This window comes from Carassius carassius, chromosome 7 (genome assembly GCF_963082965.1).
Source record: "Carassius carassius chromosome 7, fCarCar2.1, whole genome shotgun sequence".
Lineage (NCBI taxonomy): Eukaryota > Metazoa > Chordata > Actinopteri > Cypriniformes > Cyprinidae > Carassius > Carassius carassius.
In genome coordinates, this window is record NC_081761.1 from 9064524 (window position 1) to 9092001 (window position 27478).

General features: G+C 37.5%; 1 protein-coding gene across 4 annotated transcripts; it reads right to left on the bottom strand.

The window, feature by feature from the left end:
- Positions 1–4026: 4026 nt before the first annotated feature.
- LOC132143487 (ETS-related transcription factor Elf-2-like) lies at positions 4027–26808 on the bottom strand. 4 transcript variants are annotated; one of them, XM_059553736.1, is made up of 9 exons: positions 26536–26808; positions 17004–17124; positions 14762–14951; positions 9360–9470; positions 7515–7691; positions 7285–7365; positions 6289–6478; positions 5796–6149; positions 4027–5714 (listed from the first exon to the last, which is right to left on the bottom strand). In XM_059553736.1, the coding sequence occupies exons 2-9, from the start codon at positions 17076–17078 to the stop codon at positions 5051–5053; spliced, it is 1842 nt and encodes a 613-aa protein (XP_059409719.1). In that variant the 5' UTR covers positions 17079–17124; positions 26536–26808; the 3' UTR covers positions 4027–5050. The 4 variants fall into 4 exon arrangements, with proteins under 4 accessions (XP_059409719.1, XP_059409716.1, XP_059409718.1 ...); XM_059553733.1 differs by having other exon boundaries at positions 14762–14954; XM_059553735.1 differs by lacking the exon at positions 26536–26808 and adding an exon at positions 21308–21823 and having other exon boundaries at positions 14762–14954.
- Between the last annotated feature and the right edge of the window lie 670 nt (positions 26809–27478).

The window sequence follows — 27478 nt, forward strand, 5'->3', positions numbered from 1 at the left end:
AGTAATAGAAACTTTAAGAGCTGCAATGGATGGATTATATTCAAGAAGTATCTTAAATATCAGTCTGTTGCTCACACAAAGTTATAGCATGGCTTCAGGAATCTAATCATACTAGAGCAGCAAGATTAAGATCACAATCTCGATTCACACACCCACGCAATCCCATTTTTAAATGACAGCAATTAAATTCTATTAAACCTTTAAAAAAAAAATCATACTGGAGCATTCAAATCTGTGTGAGTTCAATCTTGACTGCGGAGCGCTTATATTTTGTCACACGTTATTGTGTTTAGTTCAGAATCGTGGGAGGATCGTGAACTCTACTTGAGACTAATAAATTGTGCTTCTCAATTTATCCAGAATCTGGCAGCTCGGAATCATACTGTAGTCGTGTGTTTCTGTGGAGCTCACCAGTCTGAAATTGATGGTTTATGGAAAAGAGCAGCATGGACATTAGCTAAAATATCTCCTTTTGTGTTCCACAGAGGAAAGTAAGTCATAAAGGTTTGGAAAGACTTAAGAGTGAGAAAATGAAAGCACAATATTCAGTTTGCTGTGATATTATTACGCTCTTGTATGTTCCTGACTTTGAGAATGTAGGTTGAAAAGTAAAAAGTTAATTTTTGTTTTATTCCTAATATATGACAAAAAAAAAAATTATATATATATATATATATATATATATATATATATATATAAAATAATATTATTATTATTATAATTTTTTGGTCTTATTTTTGGTAATGTCATGACAGTGTGCACAAATAAAACTGTTGCATTGTGGTATTTCTTATTGACGAAAATAAAGTATGTTTGCGAGGGAATCAAATTCTGCTTATAATGTAAGTGTTTTTTCACTTCACTTATTAATGAATCACTTCCTTTGTGGAACATCCCCAAAATGGTCATTTCACAGCTAGTTTCACCAGAGTCTACATCTTTTCAGACAGTTAATCTATTAGTACACGTCACCTGAGCTCTTAATTTTATAGTCATGCATTATTACTTCCTGCAGGGTTAAATCATTTTATGAGCTAATTATAATTTGCCTTTTTTGTTGTTATTGTAAAGGTCACTACAGAAAGAGGTTGCAGCTTCATCCTTTCTTGGCAACTAAAAATAAGTTTACAAAAGAATAGTTAAATAGTATATTTTAATTTAACATTAATTGTATTCTTAGTAATGATAATGGTTTTATTGGGTTTAGTTTTAGCTAACTATTAAAAACCAAGAGTGAAACCTGAACAGGATGTCTTGAGGAGCTTTAAGAGATTGTGGTGTAGAGTGTCTGTGTGGAAAGGTCAAGTTTCTCGCTGGAACACACAATAAATGTACGCACTACCTCCTCGTGGCTGAAGATATAACTGCATGAACTGCCAAGAAATACAGCTTCTAGCTGCAGACTGTAGCACAATGACGTAATGACTAGAATTCCACTGAAAACTCTTTTGCTAGAATGCAAAACCAGTAAAGCATGTGCTAATATATGACTATAGGTGTGTAACTACCTCATTTTCAGTGCACTTGGGACCTAACTTGCCTTCTTTTGCTGGCAAGGACTATCTGGCTTTAGGCGGAGTCCACTGTCTGGGGCCGGATTCACGAAAATATTCTTAAAAAACATGGAATGTTGGGAAATGGCACACAGTGTATCTGGCATACATTATGCAGCACACACACTGCTGCAATAATTTGGCATGCCCTCTCAGGTGTGTACAAGAGCACTCCCCCAGAGCGATCGATGCATCGGAATCTAGAATTCAAAACTCCAATGCATCTCTCCACAACTCCCCTCGTTTTCCTTTGTACCCTGTTTTATCTCTCATGTGCTTCTGATGCTGGATGAATAATTGGAGTCATCAGCCAGGGTCTTGAGGGGTAGCCACTATCCCCTATAAAACAGATATTTTCTGCTAACTGAGCACAGACACAACATTATACCTAAAATAAACTGATTATAATTTATGAATCTATTATAATTATTAACATTATTATTATTGTTATTGTGTTCTCATTTGAAAGAAGACACTTGGAAGTTTACTAAAAGCATAGAAAACATGAGACCGAAAGTCCTAGAAACGCAAAGTCATATGTAAAATGAATTTGTTACATATTTGAGGTTGACATGCCAAAAATGTTCTTTAACTAACAGCCACCCATCAGGTATTTGGCCTTCAGTGAATTGTTAACAAAGCGCTGAGTTGGTGAGCATGAAAGAATCATGTGTACTCCCAGGCCATTTTGCTACAAAGTTTATTTTCAGTGAAGCATCACAAACTATGGGCATTAATTGAATGAAAATTCTTATATAGTTCTTCATCATCAGATGGGGCCTAAAAATGTTGTCAATATAACTAATTCATGTATTGAATATCATTTACCTTGATGGCAATGTGTGTCCCATCCACTGCACCCAATACATTTGGAAATGCTGCAATCTCACAGAATTTGTTTAACAAGGATTTGTTCTGCCGATGTTGATGGGAACTTAATGAAGTTTTTCACCATTCTGCTGAGAGCACTTGACATGCTGAAAACAATTCGGGACACACTGGATTGACTAATTCCCACAGTATTACTTAAAACAGCTTGGAATGATCCGGGAAGCAAAGAATCGCAGTGCAACCATTATCTGCAGTATCACAGGAAGTGGAGAGGACCTTTTTGTTTTATGTGCCAGATGCATTACTGAGTTTCTCGGCAGCCTGTAAAGTCTAAGCAGAGCAAGATCAGGAAGGGTGAGAGGATCTGCTCGATCTCTGAGGACTTTCTAGCTCTCTCTACCTATTGGCAACCCACAGTACTTCCATCTGAAACACAGACATCTAATTAACCAAGTATGCCAATTTATATATTATGTTAGTTTGTATAAGTAAATATGTAAGTAGTTACAATTTAATATAAAATTTATATTTTCTTTTTAGGTTTAATATTTGAAAAAAGCTAAAATTTCATTAAAAAAAATGTTACCCTTTGGGGATTTCCGACTAGTTGGCAGTTATCTCAACTTTCAGAAATTATTTTAAATGATTTTTAAGAACATGCTTTTCAAGAATTTTCATTTTTCTTAAAATTTGTCTTAAGAACAATCTTAAGAAAAATATAACATTCTCAAGAAGTTTTTTGAGGAATACAAAATATTCTTATCTTTTTTTCTTAATTTAGAAAATAAGAAATTGGCAGTTAAGAAATTTCTTCTCAAGAGTGTTTTGTGAATCTGGCCCCAGGTTGTTTTTATTCTGTGTTCAGATTTTCTGCCAGTTTGATTTTTGCTGTGCAGTTATTATACATTTTTTTGTGTTTCAGTTGTTTTAATTTGTCTCTTTGACCCAGCTTGTTATATTAAGAATTATATTATATTTTTATTATCAATGGGTATCAAACATAGTCCCAGTTCTGTTCTGCAATTATTATATGGATTTTTTTCCCCTAGTTTGTATTTCCTAGGATAAAAAATGAGCTGCAATTCACCAAAAGCCATATTTTTCTGACATTTCCATAGGATTGTTGCATTTTAGGTAATTCCTACTTAGAATAAATCACATTCAGCCTGGCGGTTTCAAGCGATCTAGCAGTAAATGTTCAAATATTTCCATACATCTGAAGTTTCAAGTTTCAATTTATTTACATAGCACATATAAAACAGCCACATGGCTGGCAAAAATCAGCACAGCTAAATAATTAAAATAGGGTCTCGCCCCAGTAAAATAATAATAATAATAAAAACAAAGTATAAATCCATAGAAGTCTAAGCAAAGACCATAATAGAAAATTAATTCTAAGCCAAAAGAAAAAAAAAAAAAAAAAAAAACGTTTTTAAGAGAGATTTAAAGAAGAGCCCAGAGAGAGAGCCAGTCTAATCTCTAAAGGATCTCCTAATCTCAATCCCCTCTACGTTTGAGTCTGGATTGTGATTCTGATCACTGGATCTTAAACGTCTGAAGTTCAATCATAAAATAGTGACCCAAGACACAACAGACAAAACAGCTTTGGAACCGACTCAGACCAAAAACAACACCACTCAAATTCAGGAATACTTTTTGTATTTGAGTAAAATCTACTTGAGTACACTTTGAAACAAGAGTACAACAAAATAGAATATGCTTCAACTGTTGAATATACAAACTAGATTATTCTGAACAAAACATCTTGTTCTCCCTCTTTAAGGACTAATAAAAACCAAAGAAAAAATGCGCAACAAATGTGCTTGAAATGAGGATGCATGCTGATGATTGACCTTAAAAAAAAAAAAAAAAAAAGGAATTTGCGTCATTCCAGAATTTGGATGCAGATGTAGTTACACCTAATCAGTATGGTATTTTTTTATCTGTATGATTGAAATGAGAATGCAAAAATGCTTTGCAGTTTGTTTGCCAATAATACTGTGCTTGGTACAATGTGTGAGGGAAACAAATAAAAAAAAAAAAAAAACATTGAACAAAACATGAGCATAACACAAAAGCTTGACTTAACAGAATAACGACAAAAACAAAACTGTTCTAAGGCTGCCTTGTTTATAAATTCAGTAAACTGTATATTTCATATATACAAAGTCCATTTCTTCCCTTACTCGAAGAGGGAGATTCGATTCAGCAGTGTGCGCTCACAGTGATCGTCAAAAAAAACTGCTGGTTTTGCCTTGCAATTTAAATGTTACAGAAAAAAAAAAAAAAACTTATACAAGTTATAAAAAGTTTAATTGATCCTCCCTCATAGGTACACATACTTCAGCTACTCACCCCTTAGTGTTCTGCTAAGCTGTCATTAGTGTCAAAGTTAGATTAAAAAAAATAAATGTAGTGTCCTTTACTTTGGTCCCTTTAACAACTCATAATTGAAATGATGGACATCCAGATTTTATCCACATGATGAGACACTTGTGGTCTTTGCCGGTTTTTTTTTTTTTTCATATAAAATGAAAAAACAATTTAACTCTGAAACTGTACAGTTCAATAAATCTGCAGTTTGTACTCCCAGTATGTGATTGAATGGTATCTGGGGAATACAAGTTAATTTATTATTGTTCATGCCTGACAAAAGGCATCACTCTTCAGCTCTCTGCTTCAGACCGTGGATTTGATCTTTCCTCAATCCCCACTGCTGCTGCTTCCTGCGTGGTATTGTTCTGCTCAGGCTGTTCTGCCGAAGTGCTATCAGGTTTCGATACTGCGCTTTTCGCTTTTGGAGAAAGCTGGCTCTGTTGAATCTGGATCTGAACTGGAACTGACGCCGGAGTAGATGCCGTCTGAATGGAAATTGGGACTTGAGTTTGTGTCTGGATTGAAACGGGGACCTGTGTCTTCGCCCGAGCTGGACTGTGCTGGGCTGGAACTGCCAATCTGACCACCTGCGCCCCCGGCGCCACAGACATGGGCGCAAGGGCTCGGACAGCGAGGGGGGCACCCAACAGATTGATGCCCGTTGGGGTGCCCGGTTCGCCCTGTAGCTGGCACTGCGTGAGCTGGCTTGCGGGGATGGTGATTATCTTGGCGAGCTGGACCGTGATCTTGTCACCATTCTCAGCTGTGGCAGGAACCATCGTTGGCATGGTCTGGATTAGGACTTTGGGTACGTTTGCACAAGTTGCTGAGCCGGTGTTGGTGGGCGCTGTAGTGAAGAGTGAAGAGTTCGCTGACTGCACGGCCACCGTGGAGATCTTCTGTCCCAAGGAGTTTGTCATTACGACCGGCACTTGCATAGCAACCCGCACAGTCCTGGACACAAGATTGTGTTTTAAAACATTACAGTTGAAAAATCTTTTTTGTATTTTTTTACACAAATTTAAGACTGGTTACCTGGGTGCATTGGGGATAATGGTGGCATGAGACGGCTGTGATGGATCAGTTGACGCAGAGACCGTTACAATGTGCTGAACAGGAGTTGCAGTGAGCGCAGCTTTAGCTTTTGGGGAACCAGGATGGACCAAAGTCCTACCGCCCCCTCTCAAGATAGCAGGGGTTTTGGAGAGGTCAGTTGCCAATAGAGTGTCAGATGAGGGAGGAACACGCTCGTAGGTCTCTCCAATTACGTCACCACCAGGGTCGCACTTATCGTCATCGATGACGACAATGTCTTTAGGCATTTCCTTAAACTGGTACACCAACCTCTGACCCTCTACTTTAGCCAAGATGCCTCGCTGATAATAATACCTGAGAGAGAAACAAAGACAAATACAACATTAGATAAGATAGTTCTAATTATGGATACCAACTGCAACTGGTCAATATGGCATTGCAAAACGTGTTGGAAAAAGTCATCTTATGGTGTTTGCACACACAAGCTCCTCACCTGAGAGCTCTGCCCATGGTTTCATAGTTCATGTCTGGTTTGTTCTTGTGTTTGCCCCAGAGCTTTGACACGGCTTTGGAGTCCACCAGTTTGAAGATGCCCTTCTCCCTCTGTGTCCACTTAATGTATCTGGGACAGGTGTTCTTATCCTGCAGCAGGTCCAACAGGAACTCCCACAAGTATGTGCTTCCTGCAAGAAAACAGAAATCACAGAAGTTCATAATACTTGCAAATAAACAGCCACTGAAACTCTAGCAAAAAAAAACAGATGTAAAAACTGAATATAATAGGTTCCACTTAAAATTACGGCAATGGATGTCACAAATCCTGTTAAGAACTAAAATAACAAAACAAAATATTATCATTAAATAATAACAATTATATATACACTGATGTTTATTATTTTACATACAAATATATATATATATATATATATATATATATATATATTTGTATGTAAAATAATAAACATCAGTGTATATATAATTATACATATATATATATATATATATATATATATATATATATATATGTATAATTATATATACACTGATGTTTATTATTTTACATACAAATATATATATATATATATATATATATATATATATATTTGTATGTAAAATAATAAACATCAGTGTATATATAATTATACATATATATATATATATATATATATATATATATATATATATATATATATATATATATATATATATATATATATATATATATATATATATATATAGTGTAATCATTAAAATTACACATTTTTATTGTACATTATTAATTACACATTTATTGCTCTATAAAATACTGATTATCCAAATTACCCACACCGGAGTATAATGAATACTTATGATGTATACAATGTACAACAAAAATGCATCAAAGTATGAGAAGAAATTTGGATTACGTTACAGTTCTTTTTTGATTTTGCAGATAAATATAACCCAGATGTTTCCTCACCCACTGATTAAGCAGAAATGTGAGACATACCTTTGCCTTCTCTAGATTTCTTCTTGATGCCAGGGTCTGGAGATCCGTTTGAAATGTGATGGGGTTTGGGTTTCCGCCCAGCTGAAAAGATTAACCAAACGACAGTTAAAAGTTAATAAAATAAACATATAAAGAAATGTAAATGTAGTTAACCAAATATATTCACAGACATACAATTTAACTAAAAAAAAGAATCTTAATATTGCCTTTGCCAATGTTCATGTTCTCACATTTTCTTCTTTTGTTGTGTTCCGTCTCCAGCATCTCAGGCTCCTGGAGAACAGTAACCACCTCCATGGGCTCCGAGTCCTCTGTGCTGACCTCCACCACTGTCTCTGTCAGCACGTCAGGTCGCATGGCTGCATGCAGGAACTCCGAAGTGTTGACACATGGAGGCACAAAAACCTCTACACAACAGGAAAATAAAATTTTGGAAATCATGTTTTTTCCCCCATGGTGTGGTTATCTACAGTCGTGGCCAAAAGTTTTGAGAATTACATAAATATTAGTTTTCAAAAAGTTTGCTGCTAAACTGCTTTTAGATCTTTGTTTCAGTTGTATCTGTGATGTACTGAAATATAATTACAAGCACTTCATACGTTTCAAAGGCTTTTATCGACAATTACATGACATTTATGCAAAGAGTCAGTATTTGCAGTGTTGGCCCTTCTTTTTCAGGACCTCTACAATTCGACTGGGCATGCTCTCAATCAACTTCTGGGCCAAATCCTGACTGATAGCAACCCATTCTTTCATAATCACTTCTTGGAGTTTGTCAGAATTAGTGGGTTTTTGTTTGTCCACCCGCCTCTTGAGGATTGACCACAAGTTCTCAATGGGATTAAGATCTGGGGAGTTTCCAAGCCATGGACCCAAAATTTCAACATTCTGGTCCCCGAGCCACTTAGTTATCACTTCTGCCTTATGGCACGGTGCTCCATCGTGCTGGAAAATGCATTGTTCTTCACCAAACTGTTGTTGGATTGTTGGAAGAAATTGCTGTTGGAGGGTGTTTTAGTACCATTCTTTATTCATGGCTGTGTTTTTGGGCAGAATTGTGAGTGAGCCCACTCCCTTGGATGAGAAGCAACCCCACACATGAATGGTGTCAGGATGCTTTACTGTTGGCATGACACAGGACTGATGGTAGCGCTTACCTTTTCTTCTCCGGACAAGCCTTTTTCCAGATGCCCCAAACAATCGGAAAGGGGCTTCATCGGAGAATATGACTTTGCCCCAGTCCTCAGCAGTCCATTCACTATACTTTCTGCAGAAGATCAATCTGTCCCTGATGTTTTTTTTGGAGAGAAGTGGCTTCTTTGATGCACTTCTTGACACCAGGCCATCTTCCAGAAGTCTTGTGCGTGCAGATGCGCTCACACCTGCCTGCTGCCATTCCTGACCAAGCTCTGCACTGGTGGCACTCCGATCCCGCAGTTGAATCCTCTTTAGGAGACGATCCTGGCGCTTGCTGGACTTTCTTGGATGCCCTGAAGCCTTCTTTACAAGAATTGAACCTCCTTCCTTGAAGTTCTTGATGATCCTATAAATTGTTGATTTAGGTGCAATCTTAGTAGCCACAATATCCTTGCCTGTGAAGCCATTTTTATGCAACGCAATGATGGCTGCACATGTTTCTTTGCAGGTCACCATGGTTAACAATGGAAGAACAATGATTTCAAGCATCACCCTCCTTTTAACATGTCAAGTCTGCCATTCTAACCCAATAAGCCTGACATAATGATCTCCAGCCTTGTGCTCGTCAACATTCTCACCTGAGTTAACAAGACGATTACTGAAATGATCTCAGCAGGTCCTTTAATGACAGCAATGAAATGCAGTGGAAAGGTTTTTTTGGGATTAAGTTAATTTCCATGGCAAAGAAGGACTATGCAATTCATCTGATCACTCTTCATAACATTCTGGAGTATATGCAAATTGCTATTATAAAAACTTAAGCAGCAACTTTTCCAATTTCCAATATTTATATAATTCTCAAAACTTTTGGCCACGACTGTACAACAGTGCCTTGTTTTGTGATGTGAAAACTAGAAGAGAGAGAGAGCAGTGCTCACCTGGGCTCCGGTCCCCTCGCAAGCTGGAGGGAGAGTCCATGTGTAGAAGAGCTTCAGCAGCCTCAATGGTTTTGTCAGAGCATTGTACAGAGCCATGAACTGATGCTTCAACTGCAACAGACAACACACACAAACAAAAACGTCAAAGACAAAAATACAGTGAAAACACTAATGGAGTGAACTATTATTACACTGTAAAATAAACGTTTTCAACTTTAAAGTACTTTAAAATGTCATTTATTTCTCTCAAGGAAAAGTTGAATTTTCAGAAAAAGTAGCCTTTTGTAAATTTATAAATATATTAAGTGTTACTCTATCAACTGAATGCATCATTGCCAAATAAAAGTTTATTTATTTTTTTAATCTTCCCAGCCTAAACTTTTGAACAGTAATGTAAGTATCAAATGCACCATGCACTGGACAGCTTGTACACAAGCAACCTCATATTTCACACTTAACTGACAATAGAGGGTGCTAGTGGGTGAAAACGTGCATTTCTGGTTACTCAATATCATAAAAAAAAAAACACAAAAGCACCCCCCCCCCAATGTGAATGATATGTTTAAGCATAGATGACAAAAAAACTGGTCAACTCTTCTAAAACCTTTATGGTTGAACACGTCATTTAAGTGACATCCATTTAGTATGGACACTAAATCAAGTGTGTGATTGACACTTTAATATGGTACTTAAAAGCTTTAAAACACGACTACAGATAACACTGAGTCGCTTTGTCACTCATATCAACTCTTTTGACTTTTGATTATTTGCAGTGACAATGCAATTTGAGCACTCTAGCAAGGATTTACTAAATATAACCAACACAAATGGTTATGAGATAACATTATAAGTAAATCCCATAAGGACCTATTAAAACAAAAGTGCAACTTCTGAACTATAGCCTTCTTGAGATTGCACCTGAATAGATCCAGGGGTGTCATACCTGCAGTTAGTCTACTCATTGCCCAATCTGTGTGCTCTAAAACAGTTTGGATAATAGCATCTGCTAACTGACAAGTCACTTGCTTGGATGCACTTATTTAGAAACAGGTGCAGAGAGGCTGATCTCAGACAAGCAGTTCATGCATATATAGGACAGAACCTCCTGCCCTGATGACGTTAACATCCAGAGCCACTAGCACCTGTGCCAGTCTATCCAAACCGTCACTCAACTCCCATTACAACCTGAGCCTGTCCATGTTTGGCTATGTGTGTCTATTGCTGCACACGGGGGGGGGGGGGGGGGGGGGGGGGTTGATGGGTTAACATGCTCTGCATATGACCTGCTTTTAAACAATTACTATAGAACAGAAGTAAATAAATTACCACAAGTTTTGAACCACAAGTGTTATATCCTTCAGTCCTCGTAGATATACATTTAAAATAATAGTTTCTTCAGAAGTATGTTTTCTAATCCAAGAATGAACTAAATTAAAAACGTTCACATAAATGTTCATAAAACACTACAACAGCTGCTATATATCTAATCACGTCGTTGTTGCTGTTCATATAATAAGAAATACATTATTATTAGCAATAATTCAACAAATCGTAAACAACCAGTACAGAAGAGTTAATATTGTGGTACTATTTTTCTGTCACTAAAATAGCGGTCCACTAGAAAGTAGTGCTTTCCCTCCTCACTTCCGTGTTTACAGTCGTCAGATCTTTCCCTCCAGTTCTTTCTGAAGACGCTCTCCGAGCTTCCTGCCACTCAATCCCCGCCCCGAATCTGATTGGCCTCTTCTCTGGTCAACGCCCCAATAAAAAGGCAAGGCGATTGGTCAGGTGTAGGATTTCGAACGCGACGCCAATACTATTGGACAACAAGCGCTGTCACTCAAAATGTAAGACAACCCAGTGGAATAACAATGCTTCCGCCATCAAATTAGCTCTAAAATCTAAACATTCACGGAAAAAAAGTCACTCGACACTTTTACAGCAACACTTTTCATGTCATAAAAGACAAAGTGACGTTTAAAGGAATAATTAAGCGATAAACGTTGCTCACTGAGCTTAGCATTCAGCGCTGAAATGTGCAGAAAGCAGTGCGACCACGTTTAGATAACGGGACATCTGCGACATGAAGCAAACATGTATTTTATTACTCAAACTCATTGTTTTCGACATACATCTTAATATTATTAATAAATCAAAAGGCGTTTATAATGTAGTTGCTCCGCGTGTTTTTTTTTTCATCCGATATGCCACATTTCCTTTGACGACGAGGAATCAAAATAAACCAATCGTTAAACGTAATGCTCTCAGAAGCTATTTTATAAAATATAAAATGCACTCAATATATTAACTAAAATTGTATTTTTAGTAAGCTGTATTTCAGAGTTAAAAATAAACCATGTGTCCTTCCGACTCCAGACAGCGTGGCAAAGACGCTGGAAAGACAACATCTCTCCCACTTCCTGGTTTCAGAGCCGCGCGCACCACCTCCAGAGAAATCCGTTATTCTAACACGGTCCACATTTAAACCGCCCTCAGCGCCGTGCAAACTCAATACTGTGCACGCTACTCACGCACAGCACAACACACACGCCTTCACGCTACTTTTCAGCACCCAAGCAAGCAGATAAGAAAATTAGGCAACGCCATGCAGGTTGCCAACCAAGGTGATCACTTCCTGAAATGCCCTCCATTACTTTACAGCACAACTTCGCGGACCTCCGCGATGCGACGCGAGCAGCGCCTCAAACAAAGCCACGCTGGTGGATGAGCAAGCGCTTTAGTCTTTTTACCTGCTCGGATAAGCAGATCGAGCTGGTTAGCGGGTCCATCATGCAGCGACGTCGCCATGTTTCGTCCAGAGGTGCAGAATTCACATTCACTCGCATTGAAAGCGTTTAGAGACGCACGACTCACGAATCGCTCCGCCTCCACAGGAAATCTCCACAAACTCAACAGCGCGCACAGATCCTTCCGCGCCGAACACAGGAAATTCTCCCCGCGCTGTTCGTTACGTTCGATGAACGTCAAGAGCATTTACAAAAAATATTTTAAATCTTTTCAAAATAGCAGTTAAAATTACGCACAGGAGTATTTCAAAGCACGGGAAATCAATTTCTCTACAAAGTGTATTTATTGAAGATAACTTCAGATGTTTTACTGTCAAGAGGGATTTTCTGTATAAAATATTGCTAAACATCTTTTTTTAAAACCTTCGATTGTAAAGGTATCTAAAACATAACTGAAAAGAACGGTTCTTAAGAGAGAATGATACGTGAATTTATCATTCTTTGCGTCTTATTTTGTATTTATTAACAAATGGAACATACTAATATATATATATATATATATATATATTCTCAAACATCTTGTCTTTTAAGCACTTTAAACTATGATCTCAAAGTATCTCTCTCTCTCTCTCTATATATATATAGATAAGGTAAAAATGTATATATACATTTATATATCATGTATATACATGATAGGTAAAAATTTATGGCCTGAAAGCACTGTAAGTCACTTTGGATAAAAGCGTCTGCTAAGTGCATTTAATTTGATTTAATTTTAAATTTAATTTTAATTATATATTTAGTATATTTAATATAAGTATGTTCATATTAAACATCTTTGTTTTATCCTTGCAATTTTGTAACTGATATCAAATAATCGGTACAGGAATTTAAGTACTTGGGGTCAACAGTCCAGAGTAATGGAGAGTGTGCGAAAGAGGTAAAGAAGCGAGTGCAGGCAGGTTGGAATGGGTGGAGAAAGGTGTCGGGAGTTCTGTGTGATAGGAAAATATCAGCGAGAATCAGGGGGAAGGTGTACAGGACAGTGGTGAGACCAGCTATGTATGGTTTAGAGACAGTGGCACTGAGGAAGGGACAGGAATCAGAGCTAGAGGTAGCAGAGCTGAAAATGTTGAGGTTCTCTTTGGGAGTGACAAGATTGGACAGGATTAGGAACGAGTACATCAGAGGGACAGCTCATGTTGGACGTTTGGGGGACAAAGTTAGGGAGGCCAGATTAAGATGGTTTGGACATGTTCAGAGGAGGGAGAGTGAGTATATTGGTAGGAGAATGTTGGACATGGAGCTGCCAGGCAGGAGGCAAAGAGGAAGACCAAAGAGGAGGTATATAGATGGAATTAATGAGGATATGAAGCTAGTGGGTGCAAGTGTTGAGGATGCAGAAGATAGGGATAGGTGGATAGAGATGATTCGCTGTGGCGACCCCTGAAGGGAAAAGCCGAAAGAAGAAGAAGATTTATGGACGAATAATAAGGGGGCGGGGCATTATGATGTCACGTAACACTTGTAAGTATGAAGTATAAGTTACTTCAGTACTGACATTTTAAGTATTGTGATTATTGTTATAATACTTCCAAAAGGTATTATGAGACGAATGACTATATTCTGCGCAACACTTCAAAAAGTGCCCACAAGATGGCAGTAGAGATTTATCACAGAACAGGACCTTGGCCAATCTACACTATTTATATTCTCTCATCCTCATGTTGCTCCTAACCATTCCTTACGTACTTTATAGGAACAAATGAGATAAATAAAAAAAAATTAAAAAAACCTGTCCCCATTTACTTTCATTGTTTGTTTGTTTTTTTGCTATACAATGAAAGGGGTGAATTTTTTTGAAAAAAATTCAATAACAGTGCAATTTTGATCGGAAATTGGTTGTAAAAATAGAGAAGTGTAGCCCTGTGTTTGGCTGATAGTAACTGTAACCCAAACAAGAAAGCTATCTTTTGTTGATTTTCTAGCAGAATCATGCTTATGTGGTTACCCTCTGAAATTATGTATCACTAAATAGCCCATAGGGATGGCGTTCTATATACAATGTATAATAACAAATAGTCTGCATGCACCAAAATAAACAGGGTACGTAACTATAACTGAGACATAAGAAAGCAATGTGCAACTATTATAGTTTACTCTCTCCCTGTAGTACACAATGTCTATCAACATCCACCCATAAAGTATTTTCATTGGGCGATTGAGGTTTACAAATACATAATTCTGGTTACAAGTCATGTTCACAAACAGTGGCTTCATAAAGTCTCTCTGCCAACAGCAACTACTGGAAATCATAGGAATCCAAATATTATGGAACACTAAAAACACAAATTAATGAGCGTCTTGCATGTAAATGAACAAACTGCAGCGATTCGCTCTTAAACATGCAGTGCATTTATATTCATTTAATTAAATCACAGTCTTTCAAATTTTCCGACTAAGCCATTGAGGTAGTGTAACAGAGCATTTGTTTAGTGTGCTTACATTAAATTCTGTCTATATGTCTTCATGCAATGATGCTGAAGCACGAAAGGGTTTTTATCCTCAAATTTCCTAGCCAGGTGTTTGTATAAGGCGAGTGAATATCAGCTGAGAAAGACAGAACAGTAGTTTTGTGGTAACAAGTGTTCTCACCGGTCTCCAGCACTTCAGTCTCCACCTCCTGCTCCTCAGCTACTCCCTGCATCAGGTAGGTCTCATCATCGTACACCAGCAGCTGAGCGGCGAAGCCCTGCTCCAACCGCGCATTGGGCACCGGCTCCACGATCACCGCAGGGTATTCCACCTCTCGCTCTATCTCGCCCTCAACCTCATACACACCCTCCTCCTAGACAGAGAACAGAGGTTTCACTTTCTAAACAATAATTCTAAAATCAACATAAAATTTCAAGAGTTGCTGTAAAGTTTAACTACACTAAAATGAACACGTTGGACAATTCTACAAAACACTAAAGGGACTTTAGCTATAAACATAACTATAATGCTAACTATATTAATAGGGCTGGGTATCTATTCAGATGTTCCAGATCGATTCGATTTCGATTCACAAGTTCTCAAATCGATTTCGATTCTCGATTTGATTTTCTATACTCGATTCTAGATTCAACTCAATGAATATAGATTTAATACAAATACTATATTTATAAAAAAGAACAGTGAACATAAGTTTACAATTGGGTAATTAATAAAAAGAAATTAAGAGCCACAAAGCTGTATATTAAACTCTTTTATTTTAGGTACACTTGTATACATTAAAACAGAACCCATCTCTAATTTTCAAATGCATACAATTATGTTAAATAAATACAATACAATTTTGATACAAGATGAAAAATGCTTTGTTCTTGTCCACAACACTATCGTCATCGTCTAGCTTGCGAAATCTAAAATGCTTCCATACCTCTGACTTTTTATGTGAAGGTGGCATCAATGTCGACAAAGCACCTGAAACCGCCATTTTAAGCACTGAATGAATGAATGACAGGTTCGCCTCTCGCTCCTTGGTAACATCGCACAAGGCAACTTGTAATTAGATTAACGTTAATCTTACATTCAATGTTTGCGGAAATAAATATGAAAAAAAAAAAAAGATTCATGGCCTTTGAGAATCGATTTTGAATCGACCATGGAAATTTACCCAGCCCTATATATTAACATCCACACCAGTGGACTATAACATTCTGTTTATTATAACCATATGTTGCAGATTGGCTTTCAGTGTTTTAATGGTTCACCAGCTGAAAAAAAATCTTTCTGAAAGTGATTCCAATTATATTCTTCCTGTGTCATTATCTTTAAAACTGGAATATATTTCCTTGGTTAGGAAGATTATTGAAACCTTATAATTATTAGTAATTTACTAATTAATAGTAATTAGCTATTTTTACTATTGGCATTACATGATCCACTTTTCAGTTTATTCTGACCAAAACTGCCTACTTTTACAGGAAAAGATGTTCTGACCAACATGTAAAATGACGACAATACAAATAACTATTTTCTTTTTTTATGAGACGTATGCTATCAGTTCATTTAACTCCGTTAGCACACATCAGTGTTGTTATTCTTAACTTAAATTAATTTTCAGTAACTGAAATAAAGGGGAAATAATATGGAAAATAAAAATTACGAGAAACACGTAAAATACTTGGCAACTAACTGAAATAAATTGAAAAACAGTAAATATACAAATAGTCTAGTGGAGAAAAAATCATCCATGCAATTTACAGAAAAAAGTTTCTCTTCATAACCTTTAATCAAAATCTGAAAATTTGCTTCCACATTAAGTTTAAGTTAAACTTTACGTTAAAGTTAAAATTAGGTTAAAATCAGTCATCTGTTTTCTCATTCCATATTCTGTTTAAAATGCATCACAATACTGAATTAAAGTTGGTAACAACTTTGGGTTCACCCAGATTTAAAAAGCAAAATCTGATTTAGCTTAATGTTGAATAAATTGGTACATTGACGAACATTTCAACAACTTATCTGTAATCCAAAAAAGGAGCACTCTAAAACTTAGCATCAGACTTTACAGTTCCGTCTCACTGATGTAAACTACATATAAAATGGTAAACACTTTCTGGATCTGGCAAGCTCTATTCTGATTGGCTGATCTTCAGTAAGTTCCTGCCAGACTAAACTACAAAGTCAACAAACATCAGGCCAGAAGTTAAAATTTTGACCGTGCAAGATTATGGTAAGGCTAACTCCTGCAATTTGTGTAATGTCAGCCAATCACATTGGAGCTTGCAATATTTGAGAACATCAGGAAAAGAACTATGTGGATGTGCCATTTTAATGCGAAACCAGCAGCAAAGTAATACAAAGGTATAAATATGCTAAAAAATATTAGTTTTAGTGGTAAAAATCTTACCATTAAATGGTCGTCCACTGCTGTGACATACTCTACCACCGCTCCTCCGCTGTCTACAAGCACCACAGACGTCATGACTCATACCCCACACTCTGTTGACCCCCTGTGGCAAACTCCAGGACTGCAGTCACATAGCAGGATAAGAGACAAAAGAGAAAAGTGAAAAAAAAAAAAAAAAAAAGATGAATAGCACTGCAAAAAACCAACATCTCAATCTCAAACATTCATGAATCTCAAGTGCAGAGCCAAAGCAACCTGCTCTCCTGTTTTGTCAGTCTGGTTCAACAGGAAACTCACTCTTGCTAAGGAACAGAACATCAAAACAGGAAGCCACCCTGTGAAACACTGAGGCCATGGCAACAGCCAACATACTTTGGTTTGTGAAGCTGAAGTGACAACTACTGCAGCTGAAAAAAAAAAAAAAACGCTCGCAGATTAAGTCTCTCTCAATTCATCTTCTTAGAAAAGAAAGAATGGGAGGGGAACAAGAAGCATCAGGGCGACAGTCTAGCAGCTAAATTATTGAGTGACTGCAACCACACTCCAGACAGCTAAAGTGACACAGCGACGCAATACAGTGGTAACATGGACATGCTCAAACCACTGAAACGAAAGCTGGAAATGTGAATGGAAATCATTCCTTAGGTTAAATATATATTTAAAAAAAAAAGAAACGTGCAATTATGCATAAACTATAAGGTAGGGCTGTGCAAAAAATCGAATGCGATTTTCATGCACATCTCATCAGTAAAGACGCTCCTGTAATTATAAGTATATCTCAAGCACGTGCGTTCGGATCAGGGTTGCCAGGTTTTCACAACAAATCCTTCTCAGTTGCTTCTCAAAACTAGTCCAAAACTAGCCCAATCGTGTTCCAGGAGGTTCCCCGATAAAAATTGCTTCCCGGGGTTGCCTTTGGAAGGGTTGCCTTGATAAAATTCGCATTTTAGGGGGTAAATATAAGCAATTTTTATCGGGGAACCACCTCGAAGCGCGATTGGGCTAGTTTTGGACTAGTTTTGAGAAGCAACTGGGCAGTATTTGTTGTGAAAACCTGGCAACCCTGATCCGAACGCACGTGCTGGAGATATAATTCTAATTACAGGAGTGTCTTTACTGGTGAGATGTGCATGAAAATCGCATTCGATTTTTTGCACAGCCCTACTATAAGGTATACTTGACACTAACAGTGATAACGATTTTTTTTTAACAATTTCAATGTTATGTCAATTAAAGACGCGTTTACACGCGTCTGGAGGTCTCGCGGTGCAGTAGACGCGAATTCGCCTCATTCGCGCATCTAGTTACAGGAGATTCTGAGTTATGAAAAGGACCATTGCAAGCTGACACCAACTGGCTTTTGTGGTGGAAAATTGGCAGTAATTCCCCCACCTTGTGCAGCTGTACCTGAGTGTCCCTGGGACATCAGTGCGGTCGGAGCGCGTCTTCTCAACAGCTAGACATAAAGTGAATAAAAAAAGCTCTGCTCTGGACCCCGAAAATGTTGATCGACTTATTTTCCTGTCCAATAAATCTGTAACGGCCCTCGCCTTTTTGCACATTTCATCATTCTCTTTTCGAGAAAGTTGCACTCCTGTTGCTGCTTGTTATTCTGCACGAAACTTCATGCCAATAAATAAGAAATATTGCTGACTTGTGCGTTTCCAGCGCTCTCTTTATGTTCCTCTGTTATTTGACGTTGAAAAAGGAAACGTCTTTCTTTTTTTAGACATGGAAAATCGATTTTACAATCGATTCAATGAACACTTATGTCTTAAAAATCGAAAATGATTTTTTCACAAAAGTGACAGCCCTTCTCTGCACCCATTTACCTAAATTTGTTACTTCAGACTTATGTGCCCTCTAGAAGCTTGCGTTCTACAAGTGAACGTCGCTTGATTGTGCCATCCCAAAGAAGCACAAAGTCACTTTTATGGACTTTTAAATTAAATGTTCCCTCCTGGTGGAATGACCTCCCCAACTCAATCCGAGCAGCTGAGTCCTTAGCCATCTTCAAGAATCGGCTTAAAACTGAGCGCCAACCTCCCGCTCTCTCTCGTGAAGCCAACAAGGAAGTGACTAAAACTGTAATTCATCGACTGGCCGCTTGAGGCTGGCTGCAAAAGGGAGTCAATCCCATAGACTCCCAATGTTAAAATATCCAACTTTACAGCAGAAAAAAACATGTTTACAGCCTGGTGCCAAAAATGATTTTGGTCTATATAGCTAATTTTGCCCTTCATGACAACTGTGAGGGGGTTGAATTTTTTTATAACTCATCTGTTTCAATTATATTAAGCCTTAAAATTTTGTTTAATTAAGGGCGTGGTCACTTGAGTGACAGGTGGATTGGCCCTGCTGACACTGCCGGTGAGCTAGGTGGGCGTGGCTTCAGCAACCACCTCCTTCCTTTTTGCCCATTTTCGATTGCCTGGGAGAGTCGCGCGGTGATGCGCTGCCAAGATGGCGACTGCTCGTGCTGCACACTTTAAGCTTCAAAAACAATCTTCATGAGTATACGGGTGACATCTAACACTAGCTTGCTCTATTCTTTTTCTATTCTATCTGTTTTCTTTTTCTTTATTATATTAGTTTAAAGCCCTTGCTACGTGTACTGTATTTAAGCTAACTGATATGTTATAGCACTTATATATCATTGCTCTTTTTTTTGTTTTTGATTTCTTCCACTGTCTTCTACAAATGTAAATGTGTATAGACAGAGATATTTTTCAAAAAGCTATAAGAAGCGTTAAACATGGATGTGCACGCAATTGCTGTGCTGTATTAAAGCTTTAATAAGGATAAGCAGTAATATAAAATAAGCAGTAGCATCAAATTACAGCGTATCTAAAAGTATCAAACAACTACAAACAAAAAACATACCATTAAGAGCCATGTGCTTGCACAGGTTCTGTGGAATAATCTTCACTAATATCCTCTGAGTCTCAATCGGGATAAAATTGATAAGAAATACTGAGGACTTCAGGGCGCTTCAAAATCGTCAGCAGCGCTGCATAGAATTTGTTCGAGAATGCCTCCAAATAAGTGCATTTTTGGATGTGAGGGAATGTTTACCGTGTTCAGCTTCCCCAAGAACCCAGCGTTACATGAACAGTGGATGCAGTTTGTTTGTTTTTTCATGGCAGCAATGGAGTGTATCAAGTGCGTTTGTGTGTTCTGGTCATTTGAGTGACAAATGTTTTATAAACAAGGCCCATGTCGAGGCTGGATTTGCACATCGTTTGCTATTAAAACATGGAGCCATCCCTGTGATAAAAGACCCCATTTATGAAAGTACAATTGCATCATATTTCTGTCTTTTGTTGGAAATCAGGACATAAGTGAATATATGTTAATGGAAACAACACGAAACATCAGTATTATAGCTCCGCCCACGACAAGCCTCCAGGAGCTCTGCTTTTTCTGGAAAGAATCAGAAAGCTGTATTTTTCTTTTATAAATATGATAAAACTAAAGACTTTTTGGATATTTGAAGGATTCAGTACTACTCTATAGGTACTCAAGATTAACATGAGATTAGGTGAAACTGTGTATGTTATGTACCCTTTAAACTAAAATTGGAGTCATTGCATATCGTCCCCTCCACTGCAGCTCTCAAATCTCATTCACGTTCATGTTCACTCAAATAATGGCGTGTACGGTGTAACCACTCACATTGCTAGTTGCATGCTTTTTTCCAAATATTATGAGATTGCTTTAGTCTGCATTCAAATTTACTGTATTTCCTGTTCATACTAGGTCATAATTAATGAGACATTTACTGGAAAACATCTTCATGGCAGCATGGATGTTCGTTATTTCTCTCATTAAGAGAAAGAGTAAATGAAGATGCCATAGCAACAGACATTAAAGATTGTTAAAGTGCCCTAATAAATTCCCTGCCCAATTGCCACAGCAACGCAATCACAAAGTGCTGGGACACACAGGGGTGTGGCAAATGTGTGACACACACACACACTTTCTCACAGATGCATCTGGATCATGTTATGTTATCCACAAATCAGAAAATGACAAGTTTCAGCTTCCCCATTAGAGCTTTCTCCATAACCGCTGCTAAAGAACTTATAATTTCAGCTTGTTAAATAAACAGAAATCATATATATATATATATATATATATATATATATATATATATATATATAGCCTACAATAACTCATCATCACTTTCTGGCTAAATAGCTTCATAAGTGTACTGTTACTTGAAGGGTATGTTTCAATTCAGCACAAGCTATGTTATTAGATAGCATCAAGGAAATTCAAGCAGCAATTCATCTGTTTCCAACCTATAATTCCAGGTGCAGCGGTGGAATTCCACAGAGTTCCCCTTTCATTCCGAGACGTATTCCAAATCCATAGGAAACCTTCTTGGTCCACTTCAGCCATTGCTTCTTGTCCTTGCAAAATCTTCACATTCCAACAAACTGACTCCACAGAAGACAGCCACCTTCCCCACAGCACCATCAGGCAAACAATGAGAAAGGACCGAACGAGAGAACTGCATGCAGTCTGCACCGTAGAGTTGTTGCACTCACTGCTTTCATTTCCTGTTTTGTCGTCCACACCTGTTTCTCTACGTCTTCCTTCTGGCTCTGTATCTATCCCTTCCCAGTCTTTTTCTATCATGCTCACATCTCAAGGGTGAGGCAGCGTTTGTAAGTTCGACTCAGCATTCTGTGGTCACATGGTCAGAGCTTACAGAACAGGCATCACATGACCAGGGCACAACGCTGCTTTTGTGTCCTCAACAGACCCTCCAGTGATGCAACGTCCCACCTTTAGAAGCACACACACGCAACAGATGCCAAAATTCAGCCTCCACCCAACAGCCCTACAGATGCAACAAATTATTCCTCAATGAGAATCCACTGGCCTGAGCTTTGTCAAAACACGTACCCTAACTGACAAAAACCCACTTCTGTTTTTACTAGATTCAGTTCTGTAGCCGCCTTCTCCATTAAATGGATACTTCAACAGAAATAGCTATATATAAATATATAGATATAGCTTTCTTTCATGGAACACATAAGGCGACATTTTAAAGAATATTTATGCTGCTCTTAACTATAAAATACAACCATACAGTGACAAATGAATTTCAAGCTTTACAAAAGTATGACTTGTGCACTATATTCAAAGCATTTTTGTGAGCAATACAATGTAGTTGATTTATTTCAGAAGTATCTTGTTCTCTGCATTATACTGTAGTTCTTAATGAAAATAATCATTAAAATATTGAATTATTTTGCTGTTATTAAAGAACACAGCATTACATAGATACATAGATCAACCATTTACAATAATGTAAAATATAAAGATTGCTTATCTAACATCTCATACTGTAAACTTGTTATTCGGTTACAAAGTATTGATCTAGTATCTCAATGTAAGTTGTTTGTTATTCAAGATATAAGCCATATTTTCAAAGTGCACATGCAGGGTGCATATTTTACATTGTCCCATTGCGATTGGTTGTGAGATGCAGGTAGCAAATGTAAATCACAGTGGACATAACATACAAAGTTTCTTCTTAATTTAACAATGGCTAACGAATTAACAACTGAAGCATGTTGATGGGCGTGCTCCTGCTCTCGCTCTGGTTGGTGCGTGTGCGCGCTCTTCCTGGACAAGTGCCCATACAAGGAATTCCAACCTTTACGACCATTTGAGGTCCATGCTCAAAAAAAAAAAAAAAAAAAAAAAAAAAAAAAAAAAAAAAAAAAAAAAAAACCTTTTTGGAAACTTGTACAAACCCTGAAGGAGTGTCCTTGGCACAGAAATAATCCAACTAGTTTTTTGAGACTTTGCTCATGTTTAGCATGAGAACCCAACTCTTTAGCATTGTAAATAAGTCAGAATTCAGATTTTCAATGCATGAAATAGCATTAGACAGAATTTCTACTGTTGAATTAACTCTTCATTAAATGTTCACTAAAACTAGCAACAAACTGCTCCTAGGACAAATATATATCAGTTTTACAAAGATGGCTCCTTTTTGTATATAAATAATGAGTCAGAGTCACACAAAAGTGCAGATGGCAACCAGGGGAAACTGTGCATGAGTCAGTGGTATTTCAGCCAAACACAGACCAAATGTTGTCTGACCTTGTGCAAAATTGGTTCATAAAGCAGACAAATTGTCTTGCATTCAAACGCAGGAATGGTCACATTGCCTCCCACAGTCCACCACAGCAGTGCACAGAATGCTTTGCAGTCACGAGTTAGTGAACAAACTACAGTAATAATACAAGGTATTCACCCCTTGGACTTTTTCATGTTTTACATCACAGTGGGGTTAATTAGTCTGATCATCTGATTAATCAAAACATTATAATGTCACCTAACAATAGATAAAATAATAACTTGAAGATATCCCTTGAAGTACAGTTAAATCAATAATTAAGAAACAGAACAAGCATGGCACAGTGTTATAACTATCTGACCATGCTAATGCTAAGGCTTTGCGTTTAATAATTCCAATTCCAAAGATCACCGAACCACACCTTACTTCTTTATCTCGGCGCATCAGAAAAAGCATGGAATCCCAGTTTGATCCAGTTATAATTAAGTCAACATGAAATCCATCCACCATGAAATCATGTGAAAAAATCTATTTTAGTAATTTATGAGTTTATTATTCAAGTTGCTTCCATGACAACGTGATTTGTAATCTGCTGTGCCTATTTGTATACAAACATCATCCTGTGATAAAGTCCAAGTCACTTTAGTGGAGCACTGAGATGTGGACTGCAGGAAAACAAACAAATACAATTCAATGAAAGAATGAACATAAACTCACCCTACTCATGAGGATACAATCTAAACCCTGCAACATCTGAATATGAGACTAATCCATCTCACACACACACACACACCAACTTTACACTCCACCCTCAATGAATTATTCTCTGCAGCCTTTGACCTGTCCATGCGTGCGCATTTGTCTAAAAAAAAACACACTTTTCACAGCTTTAAGAATATTAATTATCATACTTTGATATGGAAGCATACAGTTAGGAGATGTATTTCCTAATGGAGTGAAGAAATCGATTCAAGGACCTGCACCTTTCACAGATCTTATTCGTTGAAATCAGCAACTGCTGGTTAGATCAAAGTCCGCTGTTGTTGACTTCAGAACTTCCCTCCACTTTCACTAGTGTAAATCAGGGGTTTTCAATCTTTTAAATACCAATAATATCATCATCCTTGTGCGAGCGACATCCATCCAAAATATGTAATTTTATATTAATTATTTAGTTTTTAATTAAGTTTCATTATTACTTTTTACTATTCATCACAGAACTGTATTTATTCATTCATTTACTCATCTATTTAAATTTTTATATTTACTCATTTATATATTTGAAAGGGGTCATATGATGCTTTTTAAAAGATCATTATTTTATGTAGTTGGTGTAACAGAATATGTTGACATGCTTTAATGTTCAAAAAACACATTATTTTTCAAATACTGTACATTATTGTAGGTCCTATATGCCTATATTTATCTCTTACACCTAGCAATAATATGTAAGAAATGCTACGAACATAGATAAAATAACTGCTGATAGTGAGCTATGATCGTTCTTTCAATAGGAAAAAATATCCCACCTTTAATAGACGATCTCAGGACAGTTGAAAGAACACAGCTGCATGTCGACACGAAAGCGTATCATTTTCACGTGTTATTAAGCCTTGCCACTTGCAAATGTAATCATTCAAAAGACTTTAAAGCATTCAAACACAAGACGCGGAAAAGCTGAACTGAGCAGCTGGTTACTCGCGCTGTGCTCGGTGCGAACGCGGAGAGAGAGCCGCGTCTCACAGACAGTAACACTGAACCGAGCTCTCTTCTGCGAAGTTCTCCTTTAAGTTCCTCCTGCACCTCAATGAACAAACACAAATCGCAGTTTAAACAAACAGAAAAAGATATGTAAGAGCCCAATTCAGCACCGTGGTGTACTGGTGTTCAGGCTCATATCACGCAGAGAAAGGCGTCTCAAAACACTTGAACACCGAATTCGTCTGTTTTTGCTCTTGTACCGACAAATACATTAAAAATATGTGAAAATACCGTCTTGGATAGTATGTTCGAAAAAAATCATCAAAAAAATCGTATGGTTATTATATTGGATGTATTCATTGTCTCTTAAAGTGACCGCGCCTAATAGGGCTTGGGCGCCGCGTTGCATTCTGGGACGTGGCGGGCATGTTGATGAACAAATAGAACGAACATACAAATTAAACTTTCAAACAGGGCCCACTGGTACAAGATGAACCAGGACCCCCTCAAACCCCAACTACGGCCCTTTTTACAGTACAAACCTTGTAAGTGAACTATGAGGGCAAAAAAAAAAAACAGGAAAAAATAATCGTTCATTAATCGTAATCGAGGTAAAATGTTCAATTAATCGAGGTTTTGACTTTAGGCCATAATCGTCCAGCCCTACTAAATTGCATCATATGACCCCTTTAATCCAATGCGTATTCATTTATTTTAATGTAATGTTTTATTTTTACATTATTGTTTTCTATTCATCACAGTTCTGAATTTGCTTATTCATCTTTTTACTCATCTATTTTAATCTATTTGTTTTAGAATTCAATCATTTTCGTACTCCCTTATTATATAACCTATTGATTTTCAGAATTTATTCCTTTTTTAACACTTTTTCATAAACATTTCTATTGACCCCCAGCATTCTTTTGAAGACCCCTGGGTTTAAAAACCCCAGTCTAAATGTAAAGATCAGTGGCCTAGATAGACTAACATAATGTCTTGTCAAGGGAATTGAACACTATGAAAAAAGTCTGTGGAATGTTTACAACACAAAACAATGTAAAGTATAAGATCTTTTGTACACTTGACTGTAACACTGTAACATGCCCTGACATTTACCACAAAAGTGCGTGTAAAATCACTGTTTACACCACTTACTACAACAAAGCCATGATCCTGCTGTACTCTCTCCAAATAAGTGGGCGTTACAATATAAACGCTTGAGGAAATACCACACACCAATGTTATCACTTTTCCTTAAAAGTAAATCATCATTTAAAGTTTTCCTGTGCTCTTTAAAGAGAGAACAGCTTTCTTTAATGCAACAGTACCAAACCAGAGATGCATTTCAAAGCTAAAATGTCATATTCACATAAGCGAGTTGAATTTGTAAACATTTTACTTCCATAAAATCTCAATCTCCATAGGAAAAGGCAGATGAGAACAGCGAATCGTAAATGCTTGTAGTTGTCAACTCTCTGCTAGCATTTAGCTTAGCCAGACAGCAAATACGACACAGAGGAGCTCACAACACAACAAATATTGACGCTTCTAAACGTATACACGATAAAAGCATGTGTCTACATATTGAAGTTATTCTGTACTGTAAAGTGAAACTAAAAAGCACCGTAAAGTGCCTCATTAGCTTCGTCAGACAGAGCTAGGCTAATATAACCGCATAGTCCCTGCTAATGCTTTTTCGGAGTATGGAATACATAAAAGTAGATTTCTTACCTTGAAAAGACGGTTTTCCAAATGAAACCCACACTCTGTGCTTGTTTGGTTTACACAGACATGAGAAACATTCAAATTGTGGTGGCTGTGGCGGGTGAGAGTCCGTCACACTGTGGCTAAGCGCTAACACACCTGATTATCACATACACAACACACACTGAACTACACTGACTGATGGACGGGGCGCGAACACAAGACCACTGGTCCCTTACAGTGACCGACCGAGCCGAGAGGACATGGAGGGGCTGTGTTTGCAGACAGAAGATCATGATGTAGGACTTGGACAGGTAACGGAGAGAGAGAGAGAGAGAGAGAGAGAGAGAGAGAGAGAGAGAGAGAGCGAGCGAGCGAGCGAGCGCGCTTGATAGATTGATTCACTATTGAATAATAATAATTCACTACTTATTCACTACTAAGCACCATACTATTCTTTTGTTATTTGTTATTGTTATTCGAATAAAGTACTTTTTGAATTGAAATTGAAAACGGCCTAGAGACATTGTCACAATTACAAAAATAAATAATTACAAACAATATATATATACACTCCTGAACAAAATCTTAAGACCAGGGGATGCTTGCAAATTTGACACATTTCGCACTAGTGGATCATAACCGAGTTGTAAGTGCTGCTTCAAAATGCCAAAAGAAAAAACAGGAGCAAGAGACAAGAAATAGAGAGTAGGCAATTTATTGAAAACTGCATTTAAAGTCAAACAGGCTGTTCATCAGCTGATCAAAAGTTTAAGACCATAGCCATAAAAAGGTCAAATCTGCACAAAAATATGGCTTTCATGTCATTGTTTTTCAAGCAGTCATTCTGTCAAGATCTCCTGATGGCAAAGGCAAAAAGGCTTTCTCTCTTTGAACGTGGCAGGATTGTTGAGCTGCACAAGCAAGGTCTAACACAACGTGCCATCGCTGCCGAGGTTGGACGCAGTAA

Bases quoted from the DNA above. Each gene is read 5' to 3' on its own strand.
- LOC132143487 (XM_059553733.1), bottom strand. From the start codon at position 17,078: ATGACGTCTGTGGTGCTTGTAGACAGCGGAGGAGCGGTGGTAGAGTAT. The intron at 14,955-17,003 runs GTAAGATTTTTA...TTCTCTGTCTAG, and splicing joins CAGTGGACGACCATTTAATG to GAGGAGGGTGTGTATGAGGT. The intron at 9,471-14,761 runs GTGAGAACACTT...TGTCTGTTGCAG, and splicing joins GACTGAAGTGCTGGAGACCG to TTGAAGCATCAGTTCATGGC.